Source organism: Epinephelus moara, chromosome 11 (genome assembly GCF_006386435.1).
Source record: "Epinephelus moara isolate mb chromosome 11, YSFRI_EMoa_1.0, whole genome shotgun sequence".
NCBI classification, from domain to species: domain Eukaryota; kingdom Metazoa; phylum Chordata; class Actinopteri; order Perciformes; family Serranidae; genus Epinephelus; species Epinephelus moara.
In genome coordinates this window covers 18,181,067-18,195,834 of record NC_065516.1, presented here as the reverse complement: position 1 = coordinate 18,195,834, position 14,768 = coordinate 18,181,067, and the positions used below count along the sequence as shown (strand labels likewise).

The following is a 14,768-nucleotide window of genomic DNA, read 5'->3' as shown; positions in this document are numbered from 1 at the left end:
CGACTGTTTACAGCAAACAAAGTAATGCTGCAGATATTTGCCTACTTCAAAACACCTTGGTCACTCCTTAAACTTAAAAATAAAAACACGGGAAAACAAAAGGAGATATCTCTTACTAAAGCCTAACAAAGAGCTGTTTGACACAGTACCCCTACCCACTTACTGGACTCCCTCCTAGTCTCATATGAATGTTTTCTGAGTAGACTTCAACAGTGCGTAAAGCAGGTAGAGCCAATGACAGGCCGAGGTGTCTGCACACACCTGGGTAAATATTCTTGCTGACTAAAGCTGTTGGATCAACACTAATTCAATAAGTATACATTCTGCCAGCAAGATGTTCACACAGAGAATCACAATCAAACATGCACAGATACAGTACACACACTCACACATGCACACACACCAAAAATCCCATGTGAGCTCTAACATTTCATCAATTAAGACACGGCGGAGCCTGCACACGGCTGCTCCCCTGGCGGGAGGGACGGAGATAAACAGACAGCTCTCCGGAGACGCTCTGCAGTACGTCACAAGACCAGCAGCAAGAAAACAGCTCGCTGGGAGGGGATGGCCGGTTCAGACACAGAGTGAGCAGAAAGAAGGGAGAGAAAGCAGCGACAAGGACGAGGCTGGCTTCCAAAACAAACTCGCTATATAAACCTGTCTCCCGCCAGCTCCATGGTTTGTGTCCATGAGCTGCACGAGTGTGTGTTTGTGTGCGCTCATATTACGAGGCTACTAGAGGGGAACAGTATGTAAGGTCTCATTTTAACACTGCGGAGAGACATGTTTTGGTTTGTGCTGCGTGTGGCTTTTCACAATAAAATCCTGTACGCCAGAAAGGATAAAAGAAAGAAAGAAACTGGAAAGGGTTTCATTGCATCCTAATCACTCCCTGCCCTTTGGGTGGGTAAAGAATCTGCAATATGATAACACAGGCTCCTTCTTAATGGGCTTCCAACAGTCTTTACACGCACGCAGATACAGAGGAGAGGTTAGAGGTCATTCCCTGACTCAGTTTCCATCACCTGAGCAAGGAGCTGGGGACTGAGAAAGGGCATCCCTGCATCCCGCAGTACCATTTCCATTTCAAAGAGCTTAGAGCCCATCTGCATCTGGCATGAATCCCGTGGTTGGCTCTAACCACTCCGTATGCAGCTATCAGCTAAAATTCAATTCAGTGCCCGAATGCTTTCACCTCAGTAAAACACGGTGGTCATGGTTACTGTGTGACTCCAGATATGGACCACTGACTGTGCAGTATGTTCAAGCAGGTAAAGAGGAAAGAAGGTGTGAGTGTGGCTGGACAGGATAAGAAAAATAAGCTGCAGAGACAAGAAAAGGCCCCTCAGGACTCAGATGGACATAAACTGTGGCTGTATGATGGTGCAAGATGTTAAAAGTAAAGTTTTATCTCCACTGAGTGTCCAACACTGACCCCATTATCCAGGCTGTGAACATTATTACATCTCTGGAGTATTTATTAATCAAGCAACGGCATTTTGAGAACAGTTTGTAATAAGACAACGTCCACTGGCATGATAATAAAGACCACAGTGTAGCTATGTGCCACTAAGACAGGCTAATCAGCGGATGAATCTATGTGTAGGTGTTTATCCACCTCCTACCAAACACAGATAAACACGGGGCAGCTGCGACCCCCACGGAGAGCCTGAGAAAAATCAGACCCCTGACATTTCTATTGTCCAGGCTGAAAGGAAAGGTTGCACAGCAGTAATTACATTTGGAGGGGAAGAAGCAAACACTGTCAGAGGTTGTCTGGGCTACCTAATCGTGTGTGCGTGCACGCCTGTATGTGTGCATTACGTCTGTGTGCGTGTGTCCAACCCCACCCCCTCACCCACACTTGCATAAGCCTGTGTCTAATCACTAGTCTCACTCCCATGGCTGAATCAGGGCTCTCGTTTTTTTAGCCAAAAAGTCACACACAAAAAAAACTCGGCCTCCACACGGCCTTGATTACTCAGCTGTTGGCTTTGTTGTTGAAATGAATTAATCTTTAATAACGCCGCTGCTGATACATGATTTGGCACTTTTCTGCTCCAACGCTATGAATTGCACTTTCTGTCCTCTGAAATGGGGTTATTATTATTGTGCAGGACTGTGCTGCACAAGCTGGAGATAATAGCCGCTCAATGGAAGATAAATATGTGCACTGTGAACTGCATCCTCCTCAGCTCATCCAGCCGAGGTGCCCTTTCTCATCCAACCTGCCCTCCTTTAGGTCCCAGCATGCTTAGCAGCGAGCTTTGATGGAAATTTCACCAAGGTGCTCTATATGTAAGACAACTACTGCAGGTATTGCCCATACTGTTACATATTCTAAAGAGGATGTAATCGTTTCTGGACATATCTGAGAAAGAAAAAACTTTTTAAGTGTTGGGTGCCTGATACACGCTGTCGTTGACTTGCATTGGGTCGTCTCTTCACTTTTTGGATAAGCGAGCAAAACTGAAACCTAAAAAGTTGTTTATTAATCTAATCTTTGCTTTAACCCCAGGATTAAACCTAAAGGAAACCTCTCGCCTAACTGTAACCTCAGACATAGATGCTTTTTTAATTGTTTGTGATCATTTATTTACATAGATATGAAAACACTTAGATTTTTGCTCGATGTACTGCTGTCTCAGCTGCAGATTTCCAAATGAATTTTACCTCGCTGCTGATGAATTCTCACTTTAACCATCATAAAGTTAGACTGGAAAACACGAACAACTAAGTAAAGCTTAAAAATATTGCCATTTAGATGGACTAAACCATGCCCAACAACAGAAATCTGCTCAGATAGGGTGGGCCTGTATTCTGATGTCAATGTAGTATCTTGCATCAATAGATGCCCCAACAGTCTTGCAAGGCAGACTATCAGTTTCCATGTGCATTAATGCTTGACCATTTTGTATATTCATGTTTTCCTATAATTTGTATACATAATCAAATTACAGGAAAAAATGAATAGACCAATCCTATAGAGCACCTTGGTGAAATTTCCATCAAAGCTTGCTGCTTAGCATGCTGGGACCTAAAAGAGGGCAGGTTGGATGAGAAAGGGCATTTTGTGTATTCATATACAAATAATAGGAAAACATGAATAGTATACCCTGTATGCTTTTATATTTAACATGCATTGAATAAACCAATCTCATATAGAATGCGTGAATTATTCAGTTTGCCTAATTTACCGAGCTTTAGAAATAAAACTAGCCCATAATTAGACACTCAGTCCACCACTGCATTTTAATCAAAGCAAAATAATTCAGATTTTTGTTTAGCATTCTTTTTTTCATGATTATTTTTATGGGTTTTATTGCCTTTATTAGATAAGACAGGTTGAGAGTGAAGGGGGGCGAGAGAGGAGACGAAGTTGGACCTACGGATGCTGCAGCAAGGACATAGCCTTTATACATGGGGCACCTGCTCTACCAGGTGAGCTACTGGACACCCCTTGTTTTGCATTCTTACAAAAGGTACATACAGGTTATCACATAACTGTGCACTCAGAGCATGGGCTGAGAGTGAGTGCACTGCTGCGTCTTGCAAAACCAAGCCCATCCAGGTGAAATGCCCCGTTTTCAGGGAGTCCCGTTAATAGAGGTAACTGAGCTGACATTGCTAGGAGGCGTTCTGTCAACTTCCATAGAGTGCTACTGCCTAAAGGACATTAAAGCTGTGTATGTGGGCTTGTGGAAGGGAAAAAACTTAAGGTTAATGGTACTTTCATAACGGTTCTCTAAGTAGCATGAGTGAGTTGTCTGTAGATTCCCAAGCCCATGTTATATCCGATGATATGTACAGTTTAGTGATTCAAACATGCCCCTTTACAACAGCAGGGCTTGACGCTAACTTTTTTCCCAAGGAGCACATGTGCTCCTGAGTTGAAAAAGTAAGGAGCACACAAAGAACTTTAGGGGCACAATGTAAATTGATCAAATAATGTGTTTTCCGTAATAAACGTGATGCAAATAGACATTTACAAGCAAAATTATTTAATGAATTTGTATACAAAATGTACAGAAAGGTAAAATCATCAAGTTTTGAAAAAGTGTTGCAATTCACCCTGCCAACAGTGGTACTTATATTCATTGTGCCGACAGTGACTTGGAAAACCGCCCATAACCGTGTCACATGGGGAAGAGGGAAGAGGGAAGGCGGCTGGAGTTCCTCCAATATTTGCGGTTAGATTATCAAATTTTTTTACTGACAAAAATATAGGCTGCTTCGGCTGATTTTTTTATGCGCACATGTGCCCCTAAATATTTTTTACAGTTCGCACACCTATTTTTAGTCGCAAATGCGAGTGAAACGCTCACACTGTCGAGCACTGAACATTCAACATTTGTTCGGAGAACCCATAATGCTGTTTGTATTCTGGAAAGTGGAAACTAGTTAGCCGCCTTTGCTAACATGTCTACTGGATATTACATGTTAACACCAGCTGAGTTGTCAGGAGCACTCTCCTGTTGTCAATGAGATAACAAATGACCAGACTGTCAAATCTCACTCTAAGGTGTAGTTCTGTAACTGCAGTGCACCCTATATTACCAAGTTATTAGAATTAGGACATGAAGTGATGAACAGCATCGCAAAGTAAGGCAGGGGAGGCTCACATTCACACCCACTGGAGATGACCATTGACAAATTTGACCAAGTAAGTACAAAAGTCACCCAACAGCAATAATATGTGTCCACTGATTTAGCAGAAAAAATGGATTTTGATTTCAGTTCAAGTATAAGCTCACAATTTCGTCTGTGTAACACTGCCTCCTTACTCACACCTTCTTTTAAACTGCCTCTTCCTCCCTCCATCTCCCTTGGTAATGGTGATGTATTATTCGCTTGGTACCAACCTTCCTTGGATGAATACAGATGATAGATCAATACAAGATAGATAATACTGATAAATACAAGCAGCACAAGATGAAACAGAAACTGGGAGGAAGAGCGAAAGGGGAGGGTTTTCTCTTCATTCGTCTCATCTGTTTGCGGTATAATTAATTTATCACCTGTCCCGGGACATCAGTCGAGAGAAATAATGTATTATGTATGGCGGTATCAGTGTAAGAAAATAAATAAAAAAGAGGACGGGGAGGAAAAAAAAACAGACTCTTCCTTCTAAATTCTAAACCGTCTCGTCTGTATAGATAAAAGGATTATTTATGCTTTCAGAACGAGCGCTGGCCCTGCCATGTTGACTACTCCACTGCTCATTAACTGAATACCAGTCAACCTTTGGGGTTACAAGCAGCTTAAGTGTCTGCACTTAGTCTGGAGGGGAGAAACGAGACAGAAACCAGGCACGGGGCCTCACCCTTTCTCATGTCTCTAATTTCCATCAGGGCAATGTAGCAGTGGACACAACTGTGATTGGAACAGACTTTTTAACACATACAGCACACTGAAAATCCAGTTAGTACCTTGGATCTTGCCCTGTGGACTGAGAACTTGAAATGGGCTCTTATCACGATTTCTACAAATTTGAATAATCAATGGAATGATAAATAGAGCAAATAATCATTAGCTGCGGCCCGACAACAGGCTAGAAGACGAGACACAGCCTTTACAGCATGTCTTTCTCTAACAGGGTTTAGAGTCTGGTCTCTATTTGTTGTTTGTAGTCCACTGTGGAAGAGGATGTCTATGTCTTTAGTACTTTTAGGAATAGGGTTGGGTCAATGCAAACATTTTCAAACCGGTTTGATATTTAGAGCCTGACCTGACCGGTATACCTAATTTTACCACTAGGTGTCGCACTTGAGTTGATGACAGTGAGTCCCAACAGCAAACGAGCGTCTGACCATCGGACCTCTCTGTCCACACTGAATCCATTAAATACGCATTTCTGTTACGTGATGTAAACAAACCACGTAAATATCAGCTGTGTGCTCGAGATCAGACTGGAGACATACCTACTTAAAAGACCGGTCAGTAGCCTACTTGCTATCTTCTTACATTTGTACTTTTTAAACAGATAAACATTCTAAATTACGATATTTAAAGGAAATGACAATTACCAATGGTCATTTACCAGAAACTTTTAGTTGCCTGGCAATCAGGTTTTTGTGCTTAAATAAGAAGGCATCGCACAGATAATTCCTTATTCCAATTTTTAATGAATCAGCCATTTGTTGTCCATGGTGGTACGATTAAAGTTCTGTTCAAAATGGTACGCTGTGTCGCTCAGGGCCTGGTCGGACACCTCTTTCGTCAGATTCAAATCCAAAATGTTGCCATACTGGCGAGGTTCTAGGTTTCCTGAGAGACTAACTCTGCCATGTCTCATCTAGTCACCCCAAAAAACACATGAACTTTCTAGAAAACAAACAATATGTGTGCCACTCTTCCCCCTTCCACCTCAACTGATATGTGATCTCCTTCATGTTGCCGTGCTCGGCTCACAGCCTGTCAGATACTAAAGGCTCCATTAGTCTGTTTGTAAGTAAATATGACTGTGTTTATCTCATTGTCATAGTAATACTAACTTAATAAAAGTTGGATTTAGCACCTTGATGCTGGCGGCACAGGTTGCTGATGAAGGCTGCTTTTAAATTTGCCAGAATATGCCGTAATGACAAATACCTGCTCTGCGGTTTGCGTTAAATCAAAATAATTTAAGCTTGTACAACAAACCAGACCGTCAAAACCTGAAATCAACCTGACTCTATTTAAGAATTATACTTTAAAATAGAAAACCAAACTGCACACATACATACACATCCGATTCCAGTTAAAATAAAACACTTAGTGCCAATTTATAGCACCCTGACAAATAAAGGTGAAATATAAATGCGGTTGCGAGCTGTCATCTCTGCCCTCATTTATACTTTCTCATCCCTGGCAACGCCTGCCAGTTTCATCAGCAGACTACCTGGTGTGCCTTCGCTGCATGGAAAGCAGTATGAAACTGCCTGATTTCAACTTCTTGGTTGACGAATTTCTGTCAGGAATATGAAGGATGCCGGTAAAAAGGTTGTCAGGTACACAAATCAGCAAAGCTTTTATTATTCAGTAGGAGCACAAACATCCTAAGCTTGCCCCGACAGCAGCCCTCAGCTGCCGCACTTCATGTTTTGGGAAGGCTGTGTGGCTCTTTGGGGAGTCGTGGTGAAAACCTTAATTAACAAACGGGATCATTTATTGCCTGGTGCTTATCATGGGTGAGCATGTGGTGACTATGGCGCAGCTTATCATGGAGGAGCATGTGTTCACCATCTTTAATGATCAGAGGTGCATTTGTCACATTGGCTCCCCTGCCAGGTTTGCCAACTCTAAAGAAAAGGCGGCCCGTGCAGGCGGTGGCCTTGAGTTTTGTGCAAGAGAGCAGCTTGCGAGCTTTTGTTGATTTTGTGTGTGTTTACACATTTTAGTCGAGGATCTTTTGACCTTGGATGGGAAAATGTTTTGCCAAAAGTACAATGGCATTAGTCAAAACCTGTCAAACAGCATGGTTTGGACTAAATCTTAGAGAGAAGATAAAACCCATGTATGAGCAGGAAACAGTTCTTCTCTGCACATGAAAAGCATGTATCGTCAGAGGGAAAACTGTTCTTTGGATCTTATAAATTAAAGTAATGGAACAAATCATATCATATTATCTTACTTAGAATTGTTAACCTTTATTTAAATGGATTTAACTAGACGTCTGGGAGCTCTGGTATCACACCAGAGCTAGAAAAGCTATGATAACAAAACCCCTAATGACATCACCAACGTTTGATTTGATTTGATTTCACTTTATCGTCGCAAATGATCTGAAATTTGTCTAACCTCCCAGGATGTCAACTGTATCACATATGAAATAACGCTGTAAGAAAACTATACTACCATCACTTCAAATCACACCAGACATATAGAAAAAGTGGATGCAGTGCAACAAATTATCATTCCCCTTACATTCAGTGTTCGGCCCAGGTACACTGAGGCTAGTTAGACGCCATACTCTGATTTAATAGGTTTACAGACTAAGGGACAAAAGAGCATTTAACATCTACAACACGAACATTGCATTTTAAAGAAGAAGAGGATAATGTTGATGACATTAGAGGAGGAGATGGGGACTAACGAATAAATTAAAGGGAAACAAACACCATAGCATGCCAAGAGTCAGTGGACCGTGTCAATATAGCTACTAGCGTCTGGTTTATTGTAATTTCTTTTTCATATCCTCCCCATGTTGCAAAAACATTCAGATTTAATGAATGTCAAACCCCTCAGACCACCAGGAACAAACCACAGGCACTCCAACTGTCAATATCTCCGAGAGCAAGCAAGCAGACAAGCCAATTGACAAGGTTTCTCACAAAACACAACATTGGGGCATAAAAATTCACACAGTGCTCTCACATACGCCCATTTCAAACCAAAGGCAGGCTTTTATTCGGCAAATAACCCCGGACAAACCTTACCTGCCTGGCGAGAAAGAGGTGAAGTGAATGAAAGAGGAAAATCGAGCATTTACAAAGCCACGAGAGCCGGTGTTTTTCTCAAGAGTTGGTGGATCAAACCAGGAACAAAACACAGCTGAATAATAGATTTCCTCAGGTGGCAACAAAGATGAATCCAATGGGATGTCCAAGTTGCCACAAGTAGTAGTTTACTAACATATCAGCAATGCTAGTCATCACCATATTACTTTTGTCCACACTACAACATATTGACTAATAAATTTAAGCTACAGCTGCAGGTATTGAGGAAATAATTTATCTTCATTGATTAAGGACAAGAAAACAAAGAGATATTGAGAATGCAACGCAGCTTCAGACATAGTGTAGTTCTCTTTCCAGTGGCTGACTCCAGAGCCTGAACAGAATAATCACCTGCAGGTAATAAAACTAAAAGGAGGAATCAAGAATGCATCTGCGGCAGGTTTCCAGGTTGTTCCCAGGTTGCTGTGACCTATGCAGCTGACCCTTGGATCATACACCCCAAGGGAAGAGATAATGAGCAATGTGCTCAGCAGGACTCAACTCCTTTTAAGTGACTACTATCCTGGATACAAGTTCTCACTCCTCCTGGCGTGGTAGCTTGTACCGAGTCCCCTGATTTAGCTTGTTACATTCACAGTGTGATTGTTTTGTAGCAGCAGAAGTGAAGCTGTGCGAACTTCTCAAGTCGGAGAGGACAGGTTGGGTTTAAAAACAATGAGACCATCCACAAAGGCAGCATCATGTGACGCTTGCAATGCATGGCAACAATGAAGCAAAGCCTCTATGTGAGCTTCTGAGAGGTGATAGGCAGATACAGCCCGAGGGCCTTTGATATTTTTGAGTTAACTGTCGGTTTCACCCTCTGTCTATTCACTGGTATCAGACAGCTCCTCTCAAAGAAGCCGACGGTGCAATAGAAAGATAATAGGACCCTACGCTGCTACGGTTTGGAGCGTGTGAGAAATTGAGATCTTTTTGGGAAACTGCTGAGCGACATTTTGATAATCCAAGAGAAAGGTCAGTTTTGGGAGCGAGGAGGGTGTACAATCTGGCAAAGGTAGCCTTTTCCCTCATGCCTATGCATTAAACCGAGCAGTGATGAGCAATATGAGTGTAAAGATCGAGCAGAAATGAAAAGCTAGATAAAAATACCATCTTGCGTATAATACAAGAAAAAACTCAAACAATACCTAGTTTGCACAGTGGATAAGCGGAGAACTTTCAGTGACAGCAAAGAGGAGACTCTGGCACAGGCACTCTCTCTGAGATGTCTCACAGCCCCAAGAGCTGGAGGGGATTATGTAAGTCACTCAGTATACTGGGTCACCCAGTCGTTCTTGATATGCAATACTACTGTACGACTGCTGCGCTCATTACAGAGATTCTCATGCCGTAGATTTGTAGTGTATGGCTGAGTTAAAATTAGCATAGACGGTTAATTGCGATGAGATTTTATACTATCTCATTTTCACAGTGGTTAGAGTTGTATCTGAGTATTGTTCTTTCATTTTCTAACCCGAGGAGACCTACAACCACTAACCGCGTGACTAACACTGCTTTTTAAAGGGAAAGAACAACCTTAAATAGGATTCAGTGCAAACTGATGAATATTAATCAGTAGAGACAGACTGTAGTGGTGATGTCATCTGCTGAAAAAATATGGAGCTGCTCCATAAACAGAGAATAACTACCTGGATGCTATATGGCAGTCAGCAGCCATGATGTTTTTTTATACCGTTTTTTGTTTTCTGACTCACAGTTGGACGGCCTACATTCAATAAAACCCATAGGATGACTAATCCACTTAAACAGACAGAGAGTGTCACCTGATTCGTGTCTTTATGCTCTGATTCCTCAGTAAAGAGACAATGCCGACTCTCCACTGATCACTGGAGCATTTCAGGGTGTATTTTCCCTTTAAACCCATGCTAGAGAAAGCCCAACTCTTCTTATAAAGACCAGCCTCTTGCACACAGTTTTTTCTGTTTCTCCACACACAATTGAGTGGGGGAAGGAATATATAATTGTGTGTAGGTGGGTTGGTTTTACTAAACATTAGAGCAAGCCTAGGCAAACAAGATCAGTGTATTTAGCCTTCAAGGCCATTTCGAAACCCTACCACAGCTGAGTGAGTAGATAAAGGCAGCAACTGTCAGGACAGGTAGGATGATTGGCTGCTGCACAACATGGACCCATTGTTTCTCCATAGTGTCAGATTACTCCTTTTGCAGGACAAAACCTGGCTTGTTCCAACTCAGAGCAGATTAAAAAAAGAGTCTGGCATGTTAAAACTGGTTATGGTGTTATAAAAAGGTGTATTATTAACTACTCTGGTGTTTCGTACTTTTTTATTTTATTTAAATCGACTTAAACATGTTTATCTATTATTAATAGTCACCCCAAGGACGTGTTCCGGAAAATACACCTGCTAACAAATAGTTTAATGAAGTTGCCGCATGCAGTTAAATTAAAACCGGATGTAAAGTGAGGTTGACTTCAAAATAAAAGCGCAGTCATTGTGACAACAGTTGGCGTTGTCTAAAACACGCTATACAAAGATAAAAAACTGTTGTTTCGTATTAATTACTTCTTCAACGTATACTTTTCACCTTAGTAGTTTTATTTATTGGTATTTTGATCTTGTTAAGTGTATTCTGATTTTTATTTTATTTTATTTTTTTTTATATCTGACCGGAAATCATATCTTATTATTTCCGGCATTTTGACATTGTTCTAGCATAGATGTGCTACTGACAGCTGACACCTTCACTGTCCCGACTTCTCGTGTAGTTTAACAACATATTAATTAAAAGGAGAGCCCAGAGTGTTCAATAATCACACTGGGTGATTAATAAAATATATAATAATGCACAAATATGACTGAAATACTCTCTGTACTCAGCGGGCACGGCTTCGTTTCTTGTGTACCAGGAAGAGACACAAACATCCCACCTTTACGGGGTTAAACACACCAAATTAAGCCGTTTAGATGAATATAGTTCACACTTGACGAATGTGTAAGGTGTAATTGTTGGTTGGCTTGATATTGAAGGAGGATACAGCCGTTAGCAACTTTGTTTTCTGCCCAGTCCTCGGCCTGTTCCCACATCGCTACTAGTTTCGCAGCATCGCTCCAGTGTTGCAAACACCCACCCCTCCTGCACCATTTCCGTGTTTTATACGGAATCATTTCCACGGAGCCTGTGCCACGTCAATTAAATACGCAGGTTTTGCTGAATTATAACGCTAAACAATAAGACAGTAATAGCAACCAGTAGATAATGAATGGAAAATCCGCTGTGTTGCCAAACACTGCGACATCGTTGCAGGATAACCGGTTAATAAGTGAAAGGCTGCATGACGTGTCTAAATCAATGAGTCCAAGACAAGAGAAATGTGGAGCTAAAACAACACAACTTACCAAGTGCCACCTCGCAGGCTTTGCGCAGTTGTGAATGGTGAGCCTTTTTCACCTCCTTGTCGGCCAGGATCTTTTCCAAAGCTCGTGTAAGGAACATGTTTTTCGTCTTTTTGCCCTCAAACATGTCGCACCGGAATTTGGGGCGAGGTGTGCCTGGTCCCAAGGGGGGCTGCAGCCGCCTCGAATAGAGATGTATTCCTTTACAAATGTCAGCCGCAGAGCCCCTAACAGACAAACATAAATAAACACAGAAGGTGGGGTAAATCCCTCAGATTTCCATTAACGATCTGCCTCCTGCGCCATGTTGGAGAGAGGAAACGACGTCACGTACGTTTGAGAACGGCCGCAGTGAGGCAGCAGGGAGAGAGACAGAGAGGGGAGATGTCATGAGTGTAGTCTTACAGCTAAGCCTGGCGTATAAGCCTATATGGGCTGATTAAAGTCACATGTGAAAGAACTCGCATTAATATATGCATGTTATGAATTAAAGTATGATGGCTTCAATGTGTGCAGGATTTTTTGCTGAATAAAACATTTACAACTTACAATATATGCACATTACACATTATACTTATGTGTGAGACTTTTGTGTGGGGACAGGGGTCACCTCCCAATCAATATTTAGAACGGGTGTCAAACTCATTTTGATTTCAGATGGGCTCGACCAATAAAACCATCGCACAATAACCTGTAAGTGACATCAGCTTCAATATGTTATCTTTTTTTGTGTGTAAAGAATTACATACATTCTGTAGACCTTCATTTTTTTTTTTTTTACAAAACAGATGAACAGCCTGGGATGTCTTTAAAAAACTATCATGTCATGGGCATTTGTCCATTCATTTCCTGATACATATTCTTTTGAACTGAAGTTGCTGGTTGACAATATCCTCCTGTGACCCTGTGTCCTCATATGAGGACATCACATTTTGGGTTTACTTGACTTTACACTTCATTCTGCTTAACTTAGACCTGTTGTCCTCGTTCGTGGACACTTTGTTGTGCCATCTAGTGGTAGTAAGAGCACAATACACTAATCCGTGTAAAAACAAGATGGCGGGCCATCTCTGTCAAGTCAGTCTGCTTCTGATCCTGACACAAAAGTGGACAAGGTCCAAAGCTTTGAACCAGGCCAACATTTTATGGTTGAAACTTGTTTATTTATGATTAATAATGTTTGTAGTTTGATATGGTAACACATTTGACCAAGTTTACCAACAGTAACAAGCTAAGACACTGTTAATTAGGAAGTACTTGTTTGAAGACATTGGAACTTAATAATTGTTGACAGTGTTTAGGTTTTTATACTTATCGGGTCCTACTGATCCCAAATAGCTTGGAGAAATTAAAAATGCACACCAAATAAAAGTCTGGGTCTCAGGAGGATATTTTGCACAATGTTCAATATCTTTAAATATGGAAATATTTAGTATTCATTGTTATATCAGAGAACTGTATTCTGGTTGCGGTGGAAAAGCTTCTGAAGCAGAATTTTACAAGTCAGCATTGTTTAACTTGACTTAGTCTAGTCATCTAGTGGGCTGGATTGGGCCCTTTGGTGGGCTGATTCTGGCCCAGGGGTTGTACATTTGCCACCCCAGATTTAGAACATGTGAATATGCCACTTCCAGTAACAACAGTAAAGTACTAGAGGACTTTTATTTTGACAAAATTAACGAAGATAAATTGATGCAGAAAAGGTACAAACTGGTGCAGAAAAATTCACAAGGCAAAAAATTAAGTGTTTGATGCTCAAAATGTCCAGAGGGGGACCCCCAAACCAAGCCCCAGCCTGTATTTTCTTTTAACAATTTGTGTAAAAATCTGGTAAACAGGGAAACAAGAAAATGTTTGGTATTTTAACAGACATATTACAGGCAGGGGTGTAAATCTAGACAGTGCAGGCAGTGTTGTTGCATTGGGGCCCATAATGTGGGAGACCCATAGAGAGAGTGGGCCTTCTAACAATGTGTTGAGTGGAGAATGGGCCCTTATGAGTGATTGCCACCTTGAAAGTATGCCTGTGGTGACAGAAGAACTGTCATTAAATTTAAAATAGTGCCATTTGCTATATATGTCTTCGAAAAAGACAAACCCATCTCCTTCATGCTTATTATTTTTTTTGTAAAGAAGTCAATAGCATCTATACCAAAATATATGCTTATTCTATAACTGTAAATCATCTATTCTAATAATCAAATATTCTCTAACTATAAGTAAGTATTAGCAAATATTAAAATTGTTAAATCAATAATTTCTTATTTTTGTTGGTATTTTTTGTTCTATATAGATATGCAACAGTGATTGGCAAGTAATATATATGTTGATGTTAGTCATTGTCAAGTCTCTGAACATGTAACAAGACGATATGTGCATGATAACATGAACTGGGGCCCATTGTAACTACCTTACACCAATGATTACAGGTATATTCAAATATAATGAAAAGTTTGACATTTACAAGAAAAAGAAGTCTTTTTTTGATCCTCTGATCATCATAATTGAAAAAAAAGATTTTACACTCCAACATCTCCTGATCACCCATATTTATTAAAAGTTTTTTTTTTTTTTTCTATTTGAAAGAGTTAGATTTTTTCTTTTTTTAATTTATGTCACCCCTTCCCATGGACGTAGGCATAAATTTCGGGGGCAACACTTCCCCCTCAATATTTAGAACTTGTGCACTTGTCCCCCCCCCAATAAAAACACAGAAGCCAAGGACTTTTGTTTTGAGAGAAGTAAATATGTTTACATGCAGAAAAGGCACAAATTGGTACATTAAAAAATCACCAGAGTGCAGGAAATTACGTTAGATGCTAAAAATTTTGTACCAAAGGACCCCCAAACTCTCCTGTTTCATGTGCCCCCTCATCAATACGTAAAAAAAAATCTACACCCTTGCTCAA

General features: G+C 40.9%; 1 protein-coding gene across 2 annotated transcripts in view; it reads right to left on the bottom strand.

The window, feature by feature from the left end:
- The window catches only part of arfgef1 (ADP-ribosylation factor guanine nucleotide-exchange factor 1 (brefeldin A-inhibited)), a 69,233-nt gene extending 57,027 nt beyond the window's left edge, over positions 1–12,206 (bottom strand). The window contains exon 1 of one of the 2 annotated variants that reach the window (XM_050056208.1): positions 11,863–12,206. In XM_050056208.1, coding sequence (XP_049912165.1) covers positions 11,863–11,986 — 124 coding nt within the window. In that variant the 5' untranslated portion in view covers positions 11,987–12,206. The remainder of the gene's footprint in view (positions 1–11,862) is intronic. The other variant, XM_050056209.1, reaches the window with a different exon arrangement.
- Positions 12,207–14,768: the final 2,562 nt, after the last annotated feature.